General features: G+C 46.7%; 1 protein-coding gene across 1 annotated transcript; it reads right to left on the reverse strand.

Moving 5' to 3' along the window:
• Positions 1-9,809: 9,809 nt before the first annotated feature.
• Positions 9,810-24,951, reverse strand: LOC135510196 (anaphase-promoting complex subunit 10). The gene is made up of 6 exons (XM_064930985.1): positions 24,816-24,951; positions 21,980-22,095; positions 21,606-21,696; positions 18,989-19,109; positions 12,176-12,246; positions 9,810-12,064 (listed from the first exon to the last, which is right to left on the reverse strand). The coding sequence occupies exons 2-6, from the start codon at positions 22,092-22,094 to the stop codon at positions 11,905-11,907; spliced, it is 558 nt and encodes a 185-aa protein (XP_064787057.1). The 5' UTR covers position 22,095; positions 24,816-24,951; the 3' UTR covers positions 9,810-11,904.
• Between the last annotated feature and the right edge of the window lie 1,228 nt (positions 24,952-26,179).

The following is a 26,179-nucleotide window of genomic DNA, read 5'->3' on the forward strand; positions in this document are numbered from 1 at the left end:
AGTAAAAGCAGACCTATAGCTAGTAAAAGCAGACCTATAGCAGACCTATAGCAGACCTATAGCTAGTAAAAGCAGACCTATAGCAGACCTATAGCAGACCTATAGCAGACCTATAGCTAGTAAAAGCAGACCTATAGCAGACCTATAGCAGAACTATAGCAGACCTATAGCAGACTATAGCTAGTAAAAGCAGACCTATAGCAGACCTATAGCAGACCTATAGCAGACCTATAGCAGACCTATAGCTAGTAGCAAAGCAGACCTATAGCAGACCTATAGCAGACCTATAGCTGACCTATAGCTGACCTATAGCAGACCTATAGCAGACCTATAGCAGACCTATAGCAGACCTATAGCAGACCTATAGCTAGTAAAAGCAGACCTATAGCAGACCTATAGCAGACCTATAGCAGACCTATAGCAGACCTATAGCTAGTAAAAGCAGACCTATAGCAGACCTATAGCAGACCTATAGCAGACCTATAGCAGACCTATAGCAGACCTATAGCTAGTAAAAGCAGACCTATAGCAGACCTATAGCAGACCTATAGCAGACCTATAGCAGACCTATAGCAGACCTATAGCAGACCTATAGCTAGTAAAAGCAGACCTATAGCAGACCTATAGCAGACCTATGGCAGACCTATAGCTAGTAAAAGCAGACCTATAGCAGACCTATAGCAGACCTATAGCAGACCTATAGCAGACCTATGGCAGACCTATGGCAGACCTATAGCTAGTAAAAGCAGACCTATAGCTAGTAAAAGCAGACCTATAGCTAGTAAAAGCAGACCTATAGCAGACCTATAGCAGAACTATAGCAGACCTGTAGCTAGTAAAAGCAGACCTATAGCAGACCTATGGCAGACCTATAGCAGACCTATAGCTAGTAAAAGCAGACCTATAGCTAGTAAAAGCAGACCTATAGCTAGTAAAAGCAGACCTATAGCAGACCTATGGCAGACCTATAGCAGACCTACAGCAGACCTATAGCTAGTAGAAGCAGACCTATAGCTAGTAAAAGCAGACCTATAGCTAGTAAAAGCAGACCTATAGCTAGTAAAAGCAGACCTATAGCAGACCTATAGCAGACCTATAGTAGACCTATGGCAGACCTATGGCAGACCTATAGCAGACCTATAGTAGACCTATGGCAGACCTATAGCAGACCTATAGCAGACCTATAGCAGACATACAGCAGACCTACAGCAGACCTATAGCAGACCTATAGTAGACCTATGGCAGACCTATAGCAGACCTATAGCAGACATACAGCAGACCTACAGCAGACCTACAGCAGACCTATAGCAGACCTATAGCTAGTAAAAGCAGACCTATAGCTAGTAAAAGCAGACCTATAGCAGACCTATAGCAGACCTATAGCTAGTAAAAGCAGACCTATAGCAGACCTATAGCTAGTAAAAGCAGACCTATAGCAGACCTATAGCAGACCTATAGCAGACCTATAGCAGACCTATAGCAGACCTATAGCTAGTAAAAGCAGACCTATAGCAGACCTATAGCAGACCTATAGCAGACCTATAGCAGACCTATGGCAGACCTATAGCAGACCTAAAGCAGACCTATGGCAGACCTATAGCAGACCTATAGCTAGTAGAAGCAGACCTATAGTAGACCTATAGCAGACCTATAGCAGACCTATAGCAGACCTATAGCAGACCTATAGCTGACCTATAGCTAGTAAAAGCAGACCTATAGCAGACCTATAGCAGACCTATAGCAGACCTATAGCAGACCTATAGCAGACCTATAGCAGACCTACAGCAGACCTACAGCAGACCTATAGCAGACCTATAGCAGACCTATAGCAGACCTATAGCAGACCTATAGCTAGTAAAAGCAGACCTATAGCTAGTAAAAGCAGACCTATAGCAGACCTATAGCAGACCTATAGCAGACCTATAGCTAGTAAAAGCAGACCTATAGCAGACCTATAGCAGACCTATAGCAGACCAATAGCAGACCTATAGCAGACCTATAGCTAGTAAAAGCAGACCTATAGCAGACCTATAGCAGACCTATAGCAGACCTATAGCAGACCTATGGCAGACCTATAGCAGACCTATAGCAGACCTATAGCAGACCTATAGCAGACCTATAGCAGACCTATAGCAGACCTATAGCAGACCTGTAGCAGACCTATAGCAGACCTATAGCAGACCTATAGCAGACCTATAGCAGACCTATAGCAGACCTATAGCAGACCTATAGCAGACCTATGGCAGACCTATAGCTAGTAAAAGCAGACCTATAGCAGACCTATAGCAGACCTATAGCAGACCTATAGCAGACCTATAGCAGACCTATGGCAGACCTATGGCAGACCTATAGCTAGTAAAAGCAGACCTATAGCTAGTAAAAGCAGACCTATAGCAGACCTATAGCAGAACTATAGCAGACCTGTAGCTAGTAAAAGCAGACCTATAGCAGACCTATGGCAGACCTATAGCAGACCTATAGCTAGTAAAAGCAGACCTATAGCTAGTAAAAGCAGACCTATAGCTAGTAAAAGCAGACCTATAGCAGACCTATGGCAGACCTACAGCAGACCTATAGCTAGTAGAAGCAGACCTATAGCTAGTAAAAGCAGACCTATAGCTAGTAAAAGCAGACCTATAGCTAGTAAAAGCAGACTTATAGCAGACCTATAGCAGACCTATAGTAGACCTATAGCAGACCTATGGCAGACCTATAGCAGACATACAGCAGACCTACAGCAGACCTATAGCAGACCTATAGCTAGTAAAAGCAGACCTATAGCTAGTAAAAGCAGACCTATAGCAGACCTATAGCTAGTAAAAGCAGACCTATAGCAGACCTATAGCTAGTAAAATCAGACCTATAGCTAGTAAAAGCAGACCTATAGCAGACCTATAGCTAGTAAAAGCAGACCTATAGCTAGTAAAAGCAGACCTATAGCAGACCTATAGCAGACCTATAGCAGACCTATAGCAGACCTATAGCAGACCTATAGCTAGTAAAAGCAGACCTATAGCAGACCTATAGCAGACCTATAGCAGACCTATAGCAGACCTATAGCAGACCTATAGCAGACCTATGGCAGACCTATAGCAGACCTATAGCTAGTAGAAGCAGACCTATAGCAGACCTATAGCAGACCTATAGCTGACCTATAGCTAGTAATAGCAGACCTATAGCAGACCTATAGCAGACCTATAGCAGACCTATAGCAGACCTACAGCAGACCTACAGCAGACCTACAGCAGACCTATAGCAGACCTATAGCAGACCTATAGCAGACCTATAGCAGACCTATAGCTGACCTATAGCTAGTAAAAGCAGACCTATAGCAGACCTATAGCAGACCTATAGCAGACCTATAGCAGACCTATAGCTAGTAGAAGCAGACCTATAGCAGACCTATAGCAGACCTATAGCAGACCTATAGCAGACCAATAGCTAGTACAAGCAGACCTATAGCAGACCTATAGCAGACCTATAGCAGACCTATAGCAGACCTATAGCTAGTAAAAGCAGACCTATAGCAGACCTATAGCAGACCTATAGCAGACCTATAGCAGACCTATAGCTAGTAAAAGCAGACCTATAGCAGACCTATAGCAGACCTATAGCAGACCTATAGCTAGTAAAAGCAGACCTATAGCAGACCTATGGCAGACCTAAAGCAGACCTATAGCAGACCTATGGCAGACCTAAAGCAGACCTATAGCAGACCTATAGCAGACCTATAGCAGACCTATGGCAGACCTATAGCAGACCTATGGCAGACCTATAGCAGACTTATAGCTAGTAAAAGCAGACCTATAGCAGACCTATAGCAGAACTATAGCAGACCTAGAGCTAGTAAAAGCAGACCTATAGCAGACCTATGGCAGACCTATAGCAGACCTATAGCTAGTAAAAGCAGACCTATAGCTAGTAAAAGCAGACCTATAGCTAGTAAAAGCAGACCTATAGCAGACCTATAGCAGAACTATAGCAGACCTATAGCTAGTAAAAGCAGACCTATAGCAGACCTATGGCAGACCTATAGCAGACCTATAGCTAGTAAAAGCAGACCTATAGCTAGTAAAAGCAGACCTATAGCTAGTAAAAGCAGACCTATAGCAGACCTATGGCAGACCTATAGCAGACCTACAGCAGACCTATAGCAGACCTATAGCTAGTAAAAGCAGACCTATAGCTAGTAAAAGCAGACCTATAGCAGACCTATAGCAGACCTATAGCTAGTAAAAGCAGACCTATAGCAGACCTATAGCAGACCTATAGCAGACCTATAGCAGACCTATAGCAGACCTATAGCTAGTACAAGCAGACCTATAGCAGACCTATAGCAGACCTATAGCAGACCTATAGCAGACCTATAGCAGACCTATAGCTATAAGAAGCAGACCTATGGCAGACCTATAGCAGACCTATAGCAGACCTATAGCTAGTACAAGCAGACCTATAGCAGACCTATAGCAGACCTATAGCAGACCTATAGCAGACCTATAGCTAGTACAAGCAGACCTATAGCAGACCTATAGCAGACCTATAGCAGACCTATAGCAGACCTATAGCAGACCTATAGCTAGTAGAAGCAGACCTATGGCAGACCTATAGCAGACCTATAGCAGACCTATAGCAGACCAATAGCTAGTAAAAGCAGACCTATAGCAGACCTATAGCAGACCTATAGCAGACCTATAGCTAGTAGAAGCAGACCTATAGCAGACCTAAAGCAGACCTATAGCAGTCCTATAGCAGACCTATAGCAGACCTATAGTAGACCTATAGCAGACCTATAGCAGACCTATAGCAGACCTATAGCAGACCTATAGCAGACCTATAGCAGACCTATAGCAGACCTATAGCAGACCTATAGTAGACCTATAGCTAGTAAAAGCAGACCTATAGCAGACCTATAGCAGACCTATAGCAGACCTATAGCAGACCTATAGCAGACCTATAGCAGACCTATAGCTAGTAAAAGCAGACCTATAGCAGACCTATAGCAGACCTATAGCAGACCTATAGCAGACCTATAGCTAGTAGAAGCAGACCTATAGCTAGTAAAAGCAGACCTATAGTAGACCTATAGCAGACCTATAGCTAGTAAAAGCAGACCTATAGCAGACCTATAGCTAGTAAAAGCAGACCTATAGCAGACCTATAGCAGACCTATAGCTAGTAAAAGCAGACCTATAGCAGACCTATAGCAGACCTATAGCAGACCTATAGCAGACCTATAGCTAGTAAAAGCAGACCTATAGCAGACCTATGGCAGACCTATAGCAGACCTATAGCTAGTAAAAGCAGACCTATAGCTAGTAGAAGCAGACCTATAGCAGACCTATAGCAGACCTATAGCAGACCTATAGCAGACCTATAGCAGACCTATAGCAGACCTATAGCTAGTAAAAGCAGACCTATAGCAGACCTATAGCAGACCTATAGCAGACCTATAGCAGACCTATAGCAGACCTATAGCTAGTAAAAGCAGACCTATAGCAGACCTATAGCTAGTAAAAGCAGACCTATAGCAGACCTATAGCAGACCTATAGCAGACCTATAGCAGACCTATAGCTAGTAAAAGCAGACCTATAGCAGACCTATAGCAGACCTATAGCAGACCTATAGCAGACCTATAGCTAGTAGAAGCAGACCTATAGCTAGTAAAAGCAGACCTATAGTAGACCTATAGCAGACCTATAGCTAGTAAAAGCAGACCTATAGCAGACCTATAGCTAGTAAAAGCAGACCTATAGCAGACCTATAGCAGACCTATAGCAGACCTATAGCAGACCTATAGCTAGTAAAAGCAGACCTATGGCAGACCTATAGCAGACCTATAGCAGATCTATAGCAGACCTATAGCTAGTAAAAGCAGACCTATGGCAGACCTATAGCAGACCTATAGCAGATCTATAGCAGACCTATAGCAGACCTATAGCAGACCTATAGCAGACCTATAGCTAGTAAAAGCAGACCTATAGCAGACATATAGCAGACCTATAGCAGACCTATAGCAGACCTATAGCTAGTAAAAGCAGACCTATAGAAGACCTATAGCAGACCTATAGCTAGTAAAAGCAGACCTATGGCAGACCTATAGCAGACCTATAGCAGACCTATAGCAGACCTATAGCAGACCTATAGCAGACCTATAGCAGACCTATAGCTAGTAAAAGCAGACCTATAGCAGACCTATAGCAGACCTATAGCAGACCTATAGCTAGTAAAAGCAGACCTATAGCTAGTAAAAGCAGACCTATAGCAGACCTATAGCAGACCTATAGCAGACCTATAGCAGACCTATAGCAGACCTATAGCTAGTAAAAGCAGACCTATAGCAGACCTATAGCAGACCTATAGCAGACCTATAGCAGACCTATAGCTAGTAAAAGCAGACCTATAGCAGACCTATAGCAGACCTATAGCTAGTAAAAGCAGACCTATAGCAGACCTATAGCAGACCTATAGCAGACCTATAGTAGACCTATAGCAGACCTATAGCAGACCTATAGCAGACCTATAGCAGACCTATAGCAGACCTATAGCAGACCTATAGCAGACCTATAGCAGACCTATAGCAGATCTATAGCAGACCTATAGCAGACCTATAGCAGACCTATGGCAGACCTATAGCTAGTAAAAGCAGACCTATAGCAGACCTATAGCAGACCTATAGCAGACCTATAGCTAGTAAAAGCAGACCTATAGCAGACCTATAGCAGACCTATAGCAGACCTATAGCAGACCTATAGCAGACCTATAGTAGACCTATAGCAGACCTATAGCAGACCTATAGCAGACCTATAGCAGACCTATAGCAGACCTATAGCTAGTAAAAGCAGACCTATAGCAGACCTATAGCAGACCTATAGCAGACCTATAGCAGACCTATAGCTAGTAAAAGCAGACCTATAGCAGACCTATAGCAGACCTATAGCAGACCTATAGCAGACCTATAGCTAGTAAAAGCAGACCTATAGCAGACCTATAGCAGACCTATAGCTGACCTATAGCAGACCTATAGCAGACCTATAGCAGACCTATAGCAGACCTATAGCTAGTAAAAGCAGACCTATGGCAGACCTATAGCAGACCTATGGCAGACCTATAGCAGACCTATAGCAGACCTATAGCAGACCTATAGCAGACCTATAGCTAGTAAAAGCAGACCTATGGCAGACCTATAGCAGACCTATAGCAGACGTATAGCAGACCTATAGCAGACCTATAGCTAGTAAAAGCAGACCTATAGCAGACCTATAGTAGACCTATAGCAGACCTATAGCAGACCTATAGCAGACCTATAGCAGACCTATAGCAGACCTATAGCTAGTAAAAGCAGACCTATAGCAGACCTATAGCAGACCTATAGCAGACCTATAGCAGACCTATAGCAGACCTATAGCTAGTAAAAGCAGACCTATAGCAGACCTATAGCAGACCTATAGCAGACCTATAGCAGACCTATAGCAGACCTATAGCTGACCTATAGCAGACCTATAGCAGACCTATAGCAGACCTATAGCAGACCTATAGCAGACCTATAGTAGACCTATAGCTGACCTATAGCAGACCTATAGCAGACCTATAGCAGACCTATAGCAGACCTATAGCAGACCTATAGCAGACCTATAGCTAGTAAAAGCAGACCTATAGCAGACCTATAGCAGACCTATAGCTAGTAAAAGCAGACCTATAGCAGACCTATAGTAGACCTATAGCAGACCTATAGTAGACCTATAGCAGACCTATAGCAGACCTATAGCAGACCTATAGCTGACCTATAGCTAGTAAAAGCAGACCTATAGCAGACCTATAGCAGACCTATAGCAGACCTATAGCAGACCTATAGCTAGTAAAAGCAGACCTATAGCAGACCTATAGCAGACCTATAGTAGACCTATAGCAGACCTATAGCTGACCTATAGCAGACCTATAGCAGACCTATAGCAGACCTATAGCAGACCTATAGCAGACCTATAGCAGACCTATAGTAGACCTATAGCAGACCTATAGCTGACCTATAGCTAGTAAAAGCAGACCTATAGCAGACCTATAGCTGACCTGTAGCAGACCTATAGCAGACCTATAGCAGACCTATAGCAGACCTATAGCAGACCTATAGTAGACCTATAGCAGACCTATAGCTGACCTATAGCTAGTAAAAGCAGACCTATAGCAGACCTATAGCAGACCTATAGCAGACCTATAGCAGACCTATAGCAGACCTAGAGCAGACCTATAGCAGACCTATAGCAGACCTATAGCAGACCTAGAGCAGACCTAGAGCAGACCTAGAGCAGACCTATAGCAGACCTATAGCAGACCTATAGCAGACCTATAGCAGACCTATAGCAGACCTACAGCAGACCTATAGCTAGTAAAAGCAGACCTATAGCAGACCTATAGCAGACCTATAGCAGACCTAGAGCAGACCTAGAGCAGACCTAGAGCAGACCTATAGCAGACCTATAGCAGACCTATAGCAGACCTATAGCAGACCTATAGCAGACCTATAGCAGACCTATAGCTAGTAGAAGCAGACCTATAGCAGACCTATAGCAGACCTATAGCAGACCTATAGCTGACCTATAGCTAGTAAAAGCAGACCTATAGCAGACCTATAGCAGACCTATAGCTGACCTATAGCTAGTAAAAGCAGACCTATAGCAGACCTATAGCAGACCTATAGCAGACCTATAGCAGACCTATAGCTAGTAAAAGCAGACCTATAGCAGACCTATAGCAGACCTATAGCAGACCTATAGCTGACCTATAGTAGACCTATAGCAGACCTATAGCAGACCTATAGCTGACCTATAGCAGACCTATAGCAGACCTATAGCAGACCTATAGCAGACCTATAGTAGACCTATAGCAGACCTATAGCTGACCTATAGCTAGTAAAAGCAGACCTATAGCAGACCTATAGCTGACCTGTAGCAGACCTATGGCAGACCTATAGCAGACCTATAGCAGACCTATAGCAGACCTATAGTAGACCTATAGCAAACCTATAGCTGACCTATAGCTAGTAAAAGCAGACCTATAGCAGACCTATAGCAGACCTATAGCAGACCTATAGCAGACCTATAGCAGACCTATAGCAGACCTATAGCAGACCTATAGTAGACCTATAGCAGACCTATAGCTAGTAAAAGCAGACCTAGAGCAGACCTATAGCAGACCTATAGCAGACCTAGAGCAGACCTATAGCAGACCTATAGCAGACCTATAGCAGACCTATAGCAGACCTAGAGCAGACCTATAGCAGACCTATAGCAGACCTATAGCTGACCTATAGCTAGTAAAAGCAGACCTATAGCAGACCTATAGCAGACCTAGAGCAGACCTATAGCAGACCTATAGCAGACCTATAGCAGACCTATAGCAGACCTAGAGCAGACCTATAGCAGACCTATAGCAGACCTATAGCAGACCTATAGCAGACCTATAGCAGACCTATAGCAGACCTATAGCAGACCTATAGCAGACCAATAGTAGACCTATAGCAGACCTATAGCAGACCTATAGCAGACCTATAGCAGACCTATAGCAGACCTATAGCTGACCTATAGCTAGTAAAAGCAGACCTATAGCAGACCTATAGCAGACCTATAGCAGACCTATAGCAGACCTATAGCAGACCTATAGCAGACCTATAGTAGACCAATAGCTAGTAAAAGCAGACCTATAGCAGACCTATAGCTAGTAAAAGCAGACCTATAGCAGACCTATAGCAGACCTATAGCAGACCTATAGCAGACCTATAGCAGACCTATAGCTAGTAAAAGCAGACCGACGGGGATCAAACTGAAAACACATTTAATTGAACAACAGACAGAGAGATACATACATCTGACATTCATTCCCAGTCAGTGGACAGCAGGTCACACAGGGAGTAAAACCTGTGTTATTTGGGGGCCTCAACCACTGCCCTTACATGGTCTCGTTGAAGTCTTCAAATCATCTTTACATCAGACGCCAACCGCAACACAGGCCATCCGACTAACATGGAATTAACAACATCCATAACACACAGAGATTGCTGCCAACACAGCACCCTATTCCCTATATAGTACACTACTATAGACCAGAGCCCTATGGAACCCTATTCCCTATATAGTACACTACTATAGACCAGAGCCCTATTCCCTATATAGTGGACTACTATAGACCAGAGCCCTATTCCCTATATAGTGCACTACTATAGACCAGAGCCCTATTCCCTATATAGTGCACTACTATAGACCAGAGCCCTATTCACTATATAGTGGTACTACTATAGACCAGAGCCCTGTTCCCTATATAGTGGTACTACTATAGACCAGAGCCCTATTCCCTATATAGTGCACTACTTTAGACCAGAGAACTATTCCCTATATAGTGGTACTACTATAGACCAGGGCCCTATTCCCTATATAGTACACTACTTTAGACCAGAGCCTTATTCCCTATATAGTGCACTACTTTAGACGAGAGCCCTATTCCCTATATAGTGCACTACAATAGACCAGAGCCCTATTCCCTATATAGTGCACTACTTTAAACCAGAGCCCTATTCCCTATATAGTGCACTACTTTAGACCAGAGCCCTATTCCCTATATAGTGCACTACTATAGACCAGAGCCCTATTCCCTATATAGTACACTACTATAGACCAGAGCCCTATTCCCTATATAGTACACTACTATAGACCAGAGCCCTATTCCCTATATGGTGGTACTACTATAGACCAGAGCCCTATACCCTATATAGTACACTACTTTAGACCAGAGTCCTATTCCCTATATATAGTGCACTACTATCGACCAGAGCCCTATTCCCTATATAGTGCACTACTTTTGACAAGGGTCCATAGGAACACACTATAGTAGTGCACTATATAGGGAATAGAGCTCTGGTCTATAGTAGTGCACTATATAGGGAATAGAGCTCTGGTCTATAGTAGTGCACTATATAGGGAATAGAGCTCTGGTCTATAGTAGTGCACTATATAGGGAACAGGGCTCTGGTCTATAGTAGTACCACTATATAGAGAATAGGGCTCTGGTCTAAAGTAGTACCACTATATAGAGAATAGGGCTCTGGTCTAAAGTAGTGCACTATATAGGGAATAGGGCTCTGGTCTAAAGTAGTACCACTATATAGGGAATAGGGCTCTGGTCTATAGTAGTGCACTATATAGGGAATAGGGCTCTGGTCTATAGTAGTACCACTATATAGAGAATAGGGCTCTGGTCTAAAGTAGTGCACTATATAGGGAATAGGGCTCTGGTCTAAAGTAGTACCACTATATAGAGAATATGGCTCTGGTCTAAAGTAGTGCACTATATAGGGAATAGGGCTCTGGTCTATAGTAGTGTACTATATAGGGAATAGGGCTCTGGTCTATAGTAGTGCACTATATAGGGAATAGGGCTCTGGTCTAAAGTAGTACCACTATATAGAGAATAGGGCTCTGGTCTAAAGTAGTACCACTATATAGAGAATAGGGCTCTGGTCTAAAGTAGTACCACTATATAGAGAATAGGGCTCTGGTCTATAGTAGTGTACTATATAGGGAATAGGGCTCTGGTCTATAGTAGTGCACTATATAGGGAATAGAGCTCTGGTCTAAAGTAGTGCACTATATAGGGAATAGGGTCTATAGTAGTGTACTATGTAGGGAATAGGGTGCCATTTGGGATGCAGACAGGCAGTAATACGTTGAGTGGCTCCATGTAATCTTAAATGAAAAGGATTTCAGGTTAACTTGAAAATTAGAATAATATTTCACTTAAAAAAAAAAATAGCATTCCAATTCCCTTATTTGTCAACACTGTACACTTAAGGGTTCCACCCGGAACTCTGGAAAGTTCTATTCGTAACCCTGAAGAGGTTCCACCCGGAACCCTCAGTGTCATCTGATGGTGCGGTACATCATGAAGTCGACCGTGGTGCATCTTGGGAACTTGCCGATGGAGCTCTCCTCCACGGGGGTATACACTTTGATCTGCCTCATGTGCGTGTCTCTGCCGTTCTGGTGGTTGGCTAACACAGCTATCTGGATCATGAACGTCCTGACAAATTAAATCATTAGAAACATTAGGACAGACAATTTAACATATAGAATATCATTGGTCAAAGCAGTGTGTTTGAGACGCTTGTCAGAACAACACATATAAATCTACCTGATGGGGTTGTTGACTGCATCCAGAAGGGGGATGTGGATCCAACCGCTAGGCTCTACCATCTCTAACTGCTGCAGTGGGGGGAGGAGGAGGAAGAGGAGGAAGAGTGAGGAGGAAGAGGAGGAGAGCGGGGAGGAAGAAGAGTGAGGAGGAAGAAGAGTGAGGAGGAAGAGCGAGGAGGAAGAAGAGGAGGAAGAGCGAGCAGGAAGAGGAGCGAGGAGGAAGAAGAGTGAGGAGGAAGAAGAGGAAGAGTGAGGAGGAGGAAGAAGGGGAAGAGTGAGGAGGAAGAAGGGGAAGAGCGAGGAGGAAGACGAGCGAGGAGGAAGAAGAGGAAGAGTGAGGAGTAAGAAGAGCGAGGAGGAAGAAGAGGGAAGAGTGAGGAGGAAGAAGAGGGAAGATGAGGAGGAAGAAGAGTGAGGAGGAAGAAGAGCGAGGAGGAAGAAGGGGAAGAGTGAGGAGGAAGAAGAGCGAGGAGGAAGAAGAGCGAGGAGGAAGAAGGGGAAGAGCGAGGAGGAAGAAGAGCGAGGAGGAAGAAGGGGAAGAGTGAGGAGGAAGAAGAGCGAGGAGGAAGAAGAGCGAGGAGGAAGAAGGGGAAGTGTGAGAAGGGGCTTTCCCACCCGGACAAATATGCATAAATACATTTATCAACATAGAGACCAGCAGAAAAGTCTATTTGTAAGCTACTTTATTAACAAGAGCTGATACAGCTCAAGAGAGAGAGAGCAGGGGGAGGAGGGGCTACGAGAGCGAGAGCAGGGGGAGGGGGGGCTACGAGAGAGAGAGAGAAGGGGGAGGAGGGGCTACGAGAGAGAGAGAGCAGGGGGTGGAGGGGCTACGAGAGAAAGAGAGCAGGAGGAGGAGGGGCTACGAGAGAGAGAGAGCAGGGGGTGGAGGGGCTACGAGAGAGAGAGAGAAGGGGGAGGAGGGGCTACGAGAGAGAGAGAGCAGGGGGTGGAGGGGCTACGAGAGAGAGAGAGCAGGGGGTGGAGGGGCTACGAGAGAGAGCAGGGGAGGAGGGGCTACGAGAGAGAGAGAGAGCAGGGGGTGGAGGGGCTACGAGAGAGAGAGAGCAGGGGGAGGTGGGGCTACGAGAGAGAGAGAGCAGGGGGAGGAGGGGCTACAAGAGAGAGAGAGCAGGGGGAGGAGGGGCTACGAGAGAGAGAGAGCAGGGGGAGGAGGGGCTACGAGAGAGAGAGCAGGGGGAGGAGGGGCTACGAGAGAGAGAGAGCAGGGGGAGGAGGGGCTACGAGAGAGAGAGAGCAGGGGAGGAGGGGCTACGAGAGAGAGAGAGCAGGGGGAGGAGGGGCTGCGAGAGAGAGAGAGCAGGGGGAGGAGGGGCTACGAGAGAGAGAGCAGGGGGAGGAGGGGCTACGAGAGAGAGAGAGCAGGGGGAGGAGGGGCTACGAGAGAAAGAGAGCAGGAGGAGGAGGGGCTACGAGAGAGAGAGAGCAGGGGGAGGAGGGGCTACGAGAGAGAGAGCAGGGGGAGGAGGGGCTACGAGAGAGAGAGAGCAGGGGGAGGAGGGGCTACGAGAGAGAGAGAGCAGGGGGAGGAGGGGCTACGAGAGAGAGAGAGCAGGGGGAGGAGGGGCTGCAAGAGAGAGAGAGGGGGGGAGGGGGCTACGAGAGAGAGAGAGCAGGGGGGAGGAGGGGCTACGAGAGAGAGAGCAGGGGGAGGAGGGGCTACGAGAGAGAGAGCAGGGGGAGGAGGGGCTACGAGAGAGAGAGAGCAGGGGGAGGAGGGGCTACGAGAGAGAGAGAGCAGGGGAGGAGGGGCTGCGAGAGAGAGAGCAGGGGGAGGAGGGGCTATGAGAGAGAGAGAGCAGGGGGAGCAGCCTTGCTGTTGGCTCTTGGTCATTGTACCATATACTTCTCATTTCACGTTTAATTCCATCTCCCGCTGATTAGATCATGTCCTAACTTGCTTTGGCACACGGAGGGCTCTACGAATGTAGCGGAGCTTTTGGTGGCATTGGGATTAGCCCCGAACAACGACAAGCTACACAACGCCACGCGTTGAGCAGTGGAGAGAACACACACCGTTAACATTTAAATCCACAGCTTCTCTGTCCCTCGCCGACGTTGTCGACTGGGAGGCCAGAATGTTCCCAACCTGGAGATTTAAAACGCTGACGGAGGATCCTACTGGTTTATGGATCCAGCCATCTATAGGGTTCCCGGCTGAGACTCACATTAGGTTCGTTTGACATCTACGCAAGTTAATATTAGAATTTTGATTACAACGTGCCCAAAACACACAGACGACAATGTGTCCCCCCCCTCACAACCCCACTCCGCTTCACTTACGAGACGATGGTATACAACACAGAGAAGGCATAGCCTACAGACAGACTGAGGTCTAGCCTACAGACAGACTGAGGTCTAGCCTACAGACAGACTGAGGTCGAGCCTACAGACAGACTGAGGTCGAGCCTACAGACAGACTGAGGTCTAGCCTACAGACAGACTGAGGTCGAGCCTACAGACAGACTGAGGTCTAGCCTACAGACAGACTGAGGTCTAGCCTACAGACTACAGACAGACTGAGGTCTAGCCTACAGACAGACTGAGGTCTAGCCTACAGACAGACTGAGGTCTAGCCTACAGACAGACTGAGGTCTAGCCTACAGACAGACTGAGGTCTAGCCTACAGACAGACTGAGGTCTAGCCTACAGACTACAGACAGACTGAGGTCTAGCCTACAGACAGACTGAGGTCTAGCCTACAGACAGACTTCGGTCGAGCCTACAGACAGACTTCGGTCGAGCCTACAGACAGACTGAGGTCTAGCCTACAGACAGACTGAGGTCTAGCCTACAGACAGACTGAGGTCTAGCCTACAGACAGACTGAGGTCTAGCCTACAGACAGACTGAGGTCTAGCCTACAGACAGACTGAGGTCTAGCCTACAGACAGACTGAGGTCTAGCCTACAGACAGACTGAGGTCTAGCCTACAGACAGACTTTGGTCTAGCCTACAGACTACAGACAGACTTTGGTCTAGCCTACAGACTACAGACAGACTTTGGTCTAGCCTACAGACAGACTTTGGTCTAGCCTACAGACTACAGACAGACTTTGGTCTAGCCTACAGACTACAGACAGACTGAGGTCTAGCCTACAGACTACAGACAGACTTTGGTCTAGCCTACAGACTACAGACAGACTTTGGTCTAGCCTACAGACTACAGACAGACTTTGGTCTAGCCTACAGACTACAGACAGACTTTGGTCTAGCCTACAGACAGACTTTGGTCTAGCCTACAGACTACAGACAGACTTTGGTCTAGCCTACAGACTACAGACAGACTGAGGTCTAGCCTACAGACTACAGACAGACTTTGGTCTAGCCTACAGACTACAGACAGACTTTGGTCTAGCCTACAGACTACAGACAGACTGAGGTCTAGCCTACAGACAGACTGAGGTCGAGCCTACAGACTACAGACAGACTGAGGTCTAGCCTACAGACAGACTGAGGTCGAGCCTACAGACAGACTGAGGTCGAGCCTACAGACAGACTGAGGTCTAGCCTACAGACAGACTGAGGTCGAGCCTACAGACTACAGACAGACTGAGGTCTAGCCTACAGACAGACTGAGGTCGAGCCTACAGACTACAGACAGACTGAGGTCGAGCCTACAGACAGACTGAGGTCTAGCCTACAGACAGACTGAGGTCTAGCCTACAGACAGACTGAGGTCGAGCCTACAGACAGACTGAGGTCGAGCCTACAGACAGACTGAGGTCTAGCCTACAGACAGACTGAGGTCTAGCCTACAGACAGACTGAGGTCTAGCCTACAGACAGACTGAGGTCTAGCCTACAGACAGACTGAGGTCTAGCCTACAGACTACAGACAGACTGAGGTCTAGCCTACAGACTACAGACAGACTGAGGTCGAGCCTACAGACAGACTGAGGTCTAGCCTACAGACAGACTTAGGTCTAGCCTACAGACAGACTGAGGTCTAGCCTACAGACTACAGACAGACTGAGGTCTAGCCTACAGACAGACTGAGGTCGAGCCTACAGACAGACTGAGGTCTAGCCTACAGACAGACTGAGGTCGAGCCTACAGACAGACTGAGGTCGAGCCTACAGACAGACTGAGGTCCAGCCTACAGACAGACTGAGGTCTAGCCTACAGACAGACTGAGGTCTAGCCTACAGACTACAGACAGACTGAGGTCGAGCCTACAGACAGACTGAGGTCTAGCCTACAGACAGACTGAGGTCTAGCCTACAGACAGACTGAGGTCTAGCCTACAGACAGACTGAGGTCTAGCCTACAGACAGACTGAGGTCCAGCCTACAGACAGACTGAGGTCTAGCCTACAGACAGACTGAGGTCCAGCCTACAGACAGACTGAGGTCGAGCCTACAGACAGACTTAGTGGTTCTATTTAAAACATGTAATGTTTGTTGAATTCATTGGGGTTCATAGTGCCGGGGTCTCGTATCGTTACTAATAGTAATCATTTACATTTAAGTCATTTAGCAGACGCTCTTATCCAGAGCGACTTACAAATTGGTGAATTCACCTTCTGACATCCAGTGGAACAGCCACTTTACAATAGTGCATCTAAATCATTTAAGGGGGGTGAGAAGGATTACTTTATCCTATCCTAGGTATTCCTTGAAGAGGTGGGGTTTCAGGTGTCTCCGGAAGGTGGTGATTGACTCCGCTGTCCTGGCGTCGTGAGGAGTTTGTTCCACCATTGGGGGGCCAGAGCAGCGAACAGTTTTGACTGGGCTGAGCGGGAACTGTACTTCCTCAGTGGTAGGGAGGCGAGCAGGCCAGAGGTGGATGAACGCAGTGCCCTTGCTTGGGTGTAGGGCCTGATCAGAGCCTGGAGGTACTGCGGTGCCGTTCCCCTCACAGCTCCGTAGGCAAGCACCATGGTCTTGTAGCGGATGCGAGCTTCAACTGGAAGCCAGTGGAGAGAGCGGAGGAGCGGGGTGACGTGAGAGAACTTGGGAAGGTTGAACACCAGACGGGCTGCGGCGTTCTGGATGAGTTGTAGGGGTTTAATGGGCAGGCAGGGAGCCCAGCCAACAGCGAGTTGCAGTAATAACAGTTATAACATGTTGACACAGATACATAACAGTTATAACATGTACACACTGATACATATAACATGACATAACAGCTATAACATCACATAACAGTTATAACATGTACACACTGATACATATAACAGTTATAACATCACATAAGTTATAACATTACATAACAGTTATAACATGTTGACACAGATACATATAACAGTTATAACATGTACACACTGATACATATAACAGTTATAACATCACATAACAGTTATAACATCACATAACAGTTATAACATCACATAACAGTTATAACATCACATAACAGTTATAACATGTACACACAGATACATATATCATGACATAACAGCTATAACATCACATAACAGTTATAACATGTACACACTGATACATATAACAGTTATAACACATCACATAACAGCTATAACATCACATAACAGTTATAACATGTACACACAGATACATATAACAATTATAACATGTACACACTGATACATGTAACAGTTATAACACATCACATAACAGTTATAACATCACATAATAGTGACCCCTACAACTACAACTCATCCAGAACGCCGCAGCCCGTCTGGTGTTCAACCTTCCCAAGTTCTCTCACGTCACCCCGCTCCTCCGCTCTCTCCACTGGCTTCCAGTTGAAGCTCGCATCCGCTACAAGACCATGGTGCTTGCCTACGGAGCTGTGAGGGGAACGGCACCGCAGTACCTCCAGGCTCTGATCAGGCCCTACACCCAAGCAAGGGCACTGCGTTCATCCACCTCTGGCCTGCTCGCCTCCCTACCACTGAGGAAGTACAGTTCCCGCTCAGCCCAGTCAAAACTGTTCGCTGCTCTGGCCCCCCAATGGTGGAACAAACTCCCTCACGACGCCAGGACAGCGGAGTCAATCACCACCTTCCGGAGACACCTGAAACCCCACCTCTTCAAGGAATACCTAGGATAGGATAAGTAATCCTTCTCACCCCCCCTTAAATGATTTAGATGCACTATTGTAAAGTGGCTGTTCCACTGGATGTCAGAAGGTGAATTCACCAATTTGTAAGTCGCTCTGGATAAGAGCGTCTGCTAAATGACTTAAATGTAAATGTTAAATGTATAACATGTACACACTGATACATATAACAGTTATAACACATCACATAACAGTTATAACATGTAGACACTGATACATATAACAGTTATAACATCACATAACAGTTATAACATCACATAACAGTTATAACATCACATAACAGTTATAACATGTACACACTGATACACATAACAGTTATAACATGTACACACTGATACATATAACAGTTATAACATCACATAACAGTTATAACATCACATAACAGTTATAACATCACATAACAGTTATAACATCACATAACAGTTATAACATCACATAACAGTTATAACATGTACACACTGATACATAAAACAGTTATAACATGTACACACTGATACATATAACAGTTATAACACATCACATAACAGTTATAACATCACATAACAGTTATAACACATCACATAACAGTTATAACATCACATAAAAGTTATAACATGTACACACAGATACATATAACAGTTATAACACATCACATAACAGTTATAACATCACATAAAAGTTATAACATGTACACACAGATACACATAACAGTTATAACATGTACACACTGATACACATAACAGTTATAACATGTTGACACAGATACACATTTAAAACAGTTAAAGTTCTTACTCTGATCTCCTGCAGGTTGTGGAAGTTGTTTCCTACTCTGACAGAGATCTTACTGGGGGTGTAGCTCTCGTCTGACTTGTAGTCTGCATACATACACAACATCTTCACTGTGGTCTTTCTCCTGAGGAGAGGAGGAGAGAAGGGAGAGATGAATGATGGTCTTTCTCCTGAGGAGAGGAGGAGAGAAGGGAGAGATGAATGATGGTCTTTCTCCTGAGGAGAGGAGGGAGAGATGAATGATGGTCTTTCTCCTGAGGAGGGAAGGGAGAGATGAATGATGGTCTTTCTCCTGAGGAGAGGAGGAGAGAAGGGAGAGATGAATGATGGTCTTTCTCCTGAGGAGAGGAGGAGAGAAGGGAGAGATGAATGATGGTCTTTCTCCTGAGGAGAGAAGGGAGAGATGAATGATGGTCTTTCTCCTGAGGAGAGGAGGAGAGAAGGGAGAGATGAATGATGGTCTTTCTCCTGAGGAGGAGAGAAGGGAGAGATGAATGATGGTCTTTCTCCTGAGGAGAGAAGGGAGAGATGAATGATGGTCTTTCTCCTGAGGAGAGAAGGAGAGATGAATGATGGTCTTTCTCCTGAGGAGAGGAGGAGAGAAGGGAGAGATGAATGATGGTCTTTCTCCTGAGGAGAGGAGGAGAGAAGGGAGAGATGAATGATGGTCTTTCTCCTGAGGAGAGGAGGAGAGAAGGGAGAGATGAATGATGGTCTTTCTCCTGAGGAGGGAAGGGAGAGATGAATGATGGTCTTTCTCCTGAGGAGAGGAGGAGAGAAGGGAGAGATGAATGATGGTCTTTCTCCTGAGGAGAGGAGGAGAGAAGGGAGAGATGAATGATGGTCTTTCTCCTGAGGAGAGAAGGGAGAGATGAATGATGGTCTTTCTCCTGAGGAGAGGAGGAGAGAAGGGAGAGATGAATGATGGTCTTTCTCCTGAGGAGGGAAGGGAGAGATGAATGATGGTCTTTCTCCTGAGGAGAGGAGGAGAGAAGGGAGAGATGAATGATGGTCTTTCTCCTGAGGAGGGAAGGGAGAGATGAATGATGGTCTTTCTCCTGAGGAGAGGAGGAGAGAAGGGAGAGATGAATGATGGTCTTTCTCCTGAGGGAAGGGATAGATGAATGATGGTCTTTCTCCTGAGGAGAGGAGGAGAGAAGGGAGAGATGAATGATGGTCTTTCTCCTGAGGAGAGAAGGAGAGAAGGAAGAGATGAATGATGGTCTTTCTCCTGAGGAGAGAAGGAGAGATGAATGATGGTCTTTCTCCTGAGGAGAGGAGGAGAGGAGGGAGAGATGAATGATGGTCTTTCTCCTGAGGAGAGAAGGGAGAGATGAATGATGGTCTTTCTCCTGAGGAGAGGAGGAAGAGATGAATGATGGTCTTTCTCCTGAGGAGAGAAGGAGAGATGAATGATGGTCTTTCTCCTGAGGAGAGAAGGAGGGAAGGGAGAGATGAATGATGGTCTTTCTCCTGAGGAGAGGAGGAGAGGAGGGAGAGATGAATGATGGTCTTTCTCCTGAGGAGAGGAGGAGAGAAGGGAGAGATGAATGATGGTCTTTCTCCTGAGGAGGAGGGAAGGGAGAGATGAATGATGGTCTTTCTCCTGAGGAGAGAAGGGAGAGATGAATGATGGTCTTTCTCCTGAGGAGAGAAGGGAGAGATGAATGATGGTCTTTCTCCTGAGGAGAGGAGGAGAGAAGGGAGAGATGAATGATGGTCTTTCTCCTGAGGAGAGAAGGAGGGAAGGGAGAGATGAATGATGGTCTTTCTCCTGAGGAGGGAAGGGAGAGATGAATGATGGTCTTTCTCCTGAGGAGGGAAGGGAGAGATGAATGATGGTCTTTCTCCTGAGGAGAGAAGGGAGAGATGAATGATGGTCTTTCTCCTGAGGAGAGAAGGGAGAGATGAATGATGGTCTTTCTCCTGAGGAGAGGAGGAGAGAAGGGAGAGATGAATGATGGTCTTTCTCCTGAGGAGAGAAGGAGGGAAGGGAGAGATGAATGATGGTCTTTCTCCTGAGGAGGGAAGGGAGAGATGAATGATGGTCTTTCTCCTGAGGAGGGAAGGGAGAGATGAATGATGTATGTTGGAGATGCCTTCATTGAGATCCTGATTGACTAAGGCAGGCAGGCAGGGAGAAAGTCAGGCAGGCAGGGAGAAAGTCAGGCAGGCAGGGAGAAAGTCAGGCAGGCAGGCAGGCAGGCAGAAAGGCAGGCTGGCAGGAAGGCAGGCAGGGAGGGAGAAAGGCAGACAGGAAGGCAGGCAGGGAGGGAGAAAGTCAGGCAGGCAGGGAGAAAGGCAGGGAGAAAGGCAGACAGGCAGGAAGGAAGGCAGGGAGAAAGGCAGACAGGCAGGAAGGAAGGCAGGGAGAAAGGCAGACAGGCAGGAAGGAAGGCAGGGAGAAAGGCAGACAGGCAGGAAGGAAGGCAGGGAGAAAGGCAGACAGGCAGGAAGGAAGGCAGGGAGAAAGGCAGACAGGCAGGAAGGAAGGCAGGGAGAAAGGCAGACAGGAAGGCAGGCAGACAGGCAGGAAGGAAGGCAGGGAGAAAGGCAGACAGGCAGGAAGGAAGGCAGGGAGAAAGGCAGACAGGCAGGAAGGAAGGGATACAGAATGTACCTAAACTGGATGTTGACTAGGTGTGGCTGGGATCCATCAGACTGCCAGTATGTCTCCAAGTTGTCATCTCTCAGCTGGTCCACACCAAACCCTAGAGGGAGGGGGGCAGAGTCACTGTATGAGTTCACCAGTCAGCTGACGAGAGGAGCAGAGAATGAACACCAGGGATGAGTTCATCAGAGACAGAGGAAAACACCAGGGATGAGTTCATCAGAGACAGAGGAAAACACCAGGGTTGAGTTCATCAGACAACAAACAAACTGAAACCCGGGTGGGACTGTCCTGAATGGTCCAATAACTAGTTTTCATTACCTTTGCAAAACATTTGTTTTTGCTACAGTGTGCACTAATGAATAAAACCCAACTGAACTCACCTGGTTTACAGGAAGACAGAGACCACACTGCCTGAGAGCCGATCTCCCGGACCGTCCCGGTCCTCTCCAGCTGCTTGGGGTCAGAACCTGGCGGGGTCTTACTGGGGGTCGCCATGCTACACACACACACACACCACACGCACACGCGCACACACACACACACACACACACACACACACACACACACACACACACACACACACACACACACACACACACAACACACACACACACACACACACACACACAACACACATACACACACACACCACACACACACACACACACATACACACACACACCACACACACACACACACCACACACACACACCACACACACACCACACACATACACATACACATACACACACACACCACACACACACACCACACACCACACACACACACACACCACACACACACACCACACACACACACACACACACACACACACACACCACACACACACCACACACACACACACACACACAACACACATACACACATACACACACATACACACACACATACACATACACACACACACACACACACACACAACACAACACAGGAAGGAACAAAAACCATTGAAAATAGAATGAATTACATCAGAGGTTGCAGCCCCAATCGCTGTTGTCTGATAGGGTGGATGGTGGCGGCGTTGACAGCTCCCGCTCGGACAGCTTTCGGTGTTAATCATTACCTTGCTTTATCCCGGTGTTGCTCCGATCACTTCCTACGACTTATTAAAAACACTTATTATGTAGGTATTCTTATCTTGTATTAGTTAATATTAGCTGTATGGATCTAGAACAGTAAGTGTAGTTTAGTAGGACACAGGTCATCTACAGCAGAGGTGCATAAATTCAAAATGTACCACGCGGATCTAGATGATGCTGTAGCCTTTGATCGCATAGCAACAGCAGAGGTACGGAGGTAAAATCATTGCCGTAATGATTTGAGTTTGTAGAATATACTTTTCTAGTTGTAAACACAATTTGAAAAATGTGTAATTGATGAGTGGTGAACATGAAAAGAATCATCTGTATTTGTGTAAACTTAAACATTTGTGAGCAATCATTAGATTTGTCCACCTTGCAGCATGTCAATTTTGCTCAACTCAGACTGTTGGCAGTTCTTTAGCATCCTACCGTGACAAAAAGGGTTTTGTAAACTATTTTTAAGATAGATAACTAGATTCTGTATGGAGCCATTGCTAGCACAATCATTAGAAGACAGAAAAAATTCACCTGCTAAGACCTAGCAACAGATAAATCCCATGATTTATTGATCACCCAGTTAGATCTGGAGTTTTAGTAAAAGCACGACTGTAGGTAGAAAATTATTTATTTCGCTTTGACATTGGCTGCATTCTGTGAATCTGTGGCTAGCACGCCGCCTCTCCCGGGAGCACGCCGCCTCTCCCGGGAGCACGCCGCCTCTACCGGGAGCACGCCGCCTCTACCGGGAGCACGCCGCCTCTACAGGGAGCACGCCGCCTCTACAGGGAACACGCCGCCTCTACCGGGAGCACGCCGCCTCTACCGGGAGCACGCCGCCTCTACAGGGAGCACGCCGCCTCTACAGGGAGCACGCCGCCTCTACAGGGAGCACGCCGCCTCTACAGGGAGCACGCCGCCTCTACTGGGAGCACGCCGCCTCTACAGGGAGCACGCCGCCTCTACTGGGAGCACGCCGCCTCTACTGGGAGCACGCCGCCTCTACTGGGAGCGCGCCGCCTCTACTGGGAGCACGCCGCCTCTACTGGGAGCACGCCGCCTCTACTGGGAGCACGCCGCCTCTACTGGGAGCACGCCGCCTCTACTGGGAGCACGCCGCCTCTACTGGGAGCACGCCGCCTCTACTGGGAGCACGCCGCCTCTACTGGGAGCACGCCGCCTCTACAGGGAGCACGCCGCCTCTACAGGGAGCACGCCGCCTCTACAGGGAGCACGCCGCCTCTACTGGGAGCACGCCGCCTCTACTGGGAGCACGCCGCCTCTACAGGGAGCACGCCGCCTCTACTGGGAGCACGCCGCCTCTACTGGGAGCACGCCGCCTCTACTGGGAGCACGCCGCCTCTACAGGGAGCACGCCGCCTCTACAGGGAGCACGCCGCCTCTACTGGGAGCACGCCGCCTCTACTGGGAGCACGCCGCCTCTACTGGGAGCACGCCGCCTCTACTGGGAGCACGCCGCCTCTACAGGGAGCACGCCGCCTCTACTGGGAGCACGCCGCCTCTACTGCGAGCACGCCGCCTCTACTGGGAGCACGCCGCCTCTACTGGGAGCACGCCGCCTCTATAGGAGCACACCGCCTCTGGTGGTAAATAGACAGCTATAAAGAATATAGATGAGAACTCTCTTGGTATATAGTGTGGTCTACAGCTTATCATGAGATACTAACCCTCACGCCAAACAACATGTGACAATTACAGTTCTGAGATATCATTACCTACCTTATTCATTTAAATTAAAAAAAAATATCCCTCATGGTTTGACATTGCAATGCAGTGACCTGGATTCAAACCGATGTTCCTGCGGTCACAACGCGAAATACTAAGCATTATTTTATCACGGCGAACTACCAAGGCTTGTGGCTACAGGGGGAAAGCAGAAGGCTTTTTCATGCAAGCCTGAAGTGACGTGCGCTAGTCTTACGCAAAATACAGTATCGATTACCATGGGAGTTAGCAACATGACAATAACAAGTATCACGTCGATAACCCTTTACGCATCTCTGTCGAGTTAGCTTGCTAGCTATGTTATTAACAGTCATGCAAAACCATTTGTGCCAGAAACAAGAACGTTCTTATACACAGTAAGTTATATTACCTTACTCCGGTGTCGTGGTTTTCCTTTTTCGTTTTTAACTAATCCTAGATGGCATTTGTTTAATGAAATATGAAATTACTGTTGCTTGTTTTGCTACTTCGAATCTCCCACTTCTCGCTCCAGGTTTGGTCGCATGTTGATGACGACGCAGGAAGTGGAGACACTTCTGTCGCACAACAATGTCTTTCTCGCGCGATCTTTTCCTTCCTACTTCTCTCCAAGATCGAACGAAAGAGCATTTATGGAACTCTTTTTCTGTCTCTCCCTGGAAATGAAGTTGTAAAGTTAGACCTAGACACTGATCTTGGGACAGTTATTCTCCCCGTTGGTGAGGGTTAGGGCGTGGGGTTACACTGATCCTAGACCTGTGCTTAAGGGCAGTTTTCTCAAATGTCCTGTTATGCAGCTTACATACATTATCCATCTGTGGTACCAGTATGAGGTGTGATAAAGGCCATAAATGAACCGCAGTGGGAAACTGAACGCATTACAAACTCCTTGTTGAACGTGTGAACACAAAAACTAAAAAATCTGATGTTTTTTCTGTCACACTTTCAGAGATTTTATATATAAATTATTATTATTATTGTTATTTTTAAATTCATTGATTGAAAAAGTTTTAGACACAGGCCAGAACTTTATTTTTTATTTATTTAACTTAATTTTAATTTATTCAACTAGGCATGTCAGTTAAGAACAAATTATTATTTACAATGATGGCCTACCAGGGAACAGTGGGGTTAACTGCATTATTCAGGGGTAGAAGGACAGATTTTTACCTTGTCAGCTCAGGGATTCGGTTACTGGCTCTAGCAACCTACTTTCCGCCCCATATCCCTTTTCGATTTGTGCCACTTCCCAGCTCAATGGGACTACTGAACGCATGTCTACTGCCTGCATGACCCATGAAAGTCTAATTCACTGTGTTCGGTTTACTCAAGTGGCCTGCGCAGTCCCACAATAGAGGATCTTTGTAATGATGATGTAACGGGGTTGTTCGCAGCAGGAACGTACCGGTGTCCAATCCGCAGCAACTACTTTATGCCATCGCGTCAGCATGGACCAACATCGCTGTGGAACGTTTTCCGACACCTTGTTGAATGCCTCAAATAATTCAGGCTGTTCTGGAGGCAAAGTGTGGTCCGACCCGGTACGAGATGGGTGTACCTAATAAACCGTCCACTGACTATGCGGCATACTGGTCTGCAATATACAATACAATGATTTTTTTCCTGTTTATAAAAGAATACCACAACGTAACTAATTACAACCCAACTACAGAACAGCTTTTGAAACATGACTATGTTGCTAAGGAAATTCAGTCTTCACTCTTACTCTCTTCACTCTAACTTACTGTAATAGAG

This window comes from Oncorhynchus masou, chromosome 23, assembly GCF_036934945.1.
Source record: "Oncorhynchus masou masou isolate Uvic2021 chromosome 23, UVic_Omas_1.1, whole genome shotgun sequence".
In the NCBI taxonomy this organism is placed as follows: domain Eukaryota; kingdom Metazoa; phylum Chordata; class Actinopteri; order Salmoniformes; family Salmonidae; genus Oncorhynchus; species Oncorhynchus masou.

Coding starts and splice junctions, on each gene's coding strand:
- LOC135510196 (XM_064930985.1), bottom strand. CDS start 22,094: ATGGCGACCCCCAGTAAGACCCCGCCAGGTTCTGACCCCAAGCAGCTG. Junction 21,697..21,979: donor TCTGTCTTCCTGTAAACCAG/GTGAGTTCAGTT, acceptor CCCTCCCTCTAG/GGTTTGGTGTGGACCAGCTG. Junction 19,110..21,605: donor CTAGTCAACATCCAGTTTAG/GTACATTCTGTA, acceptor TCCTCTCCTCAG/GAGAAAGACCACAGTGAAGA.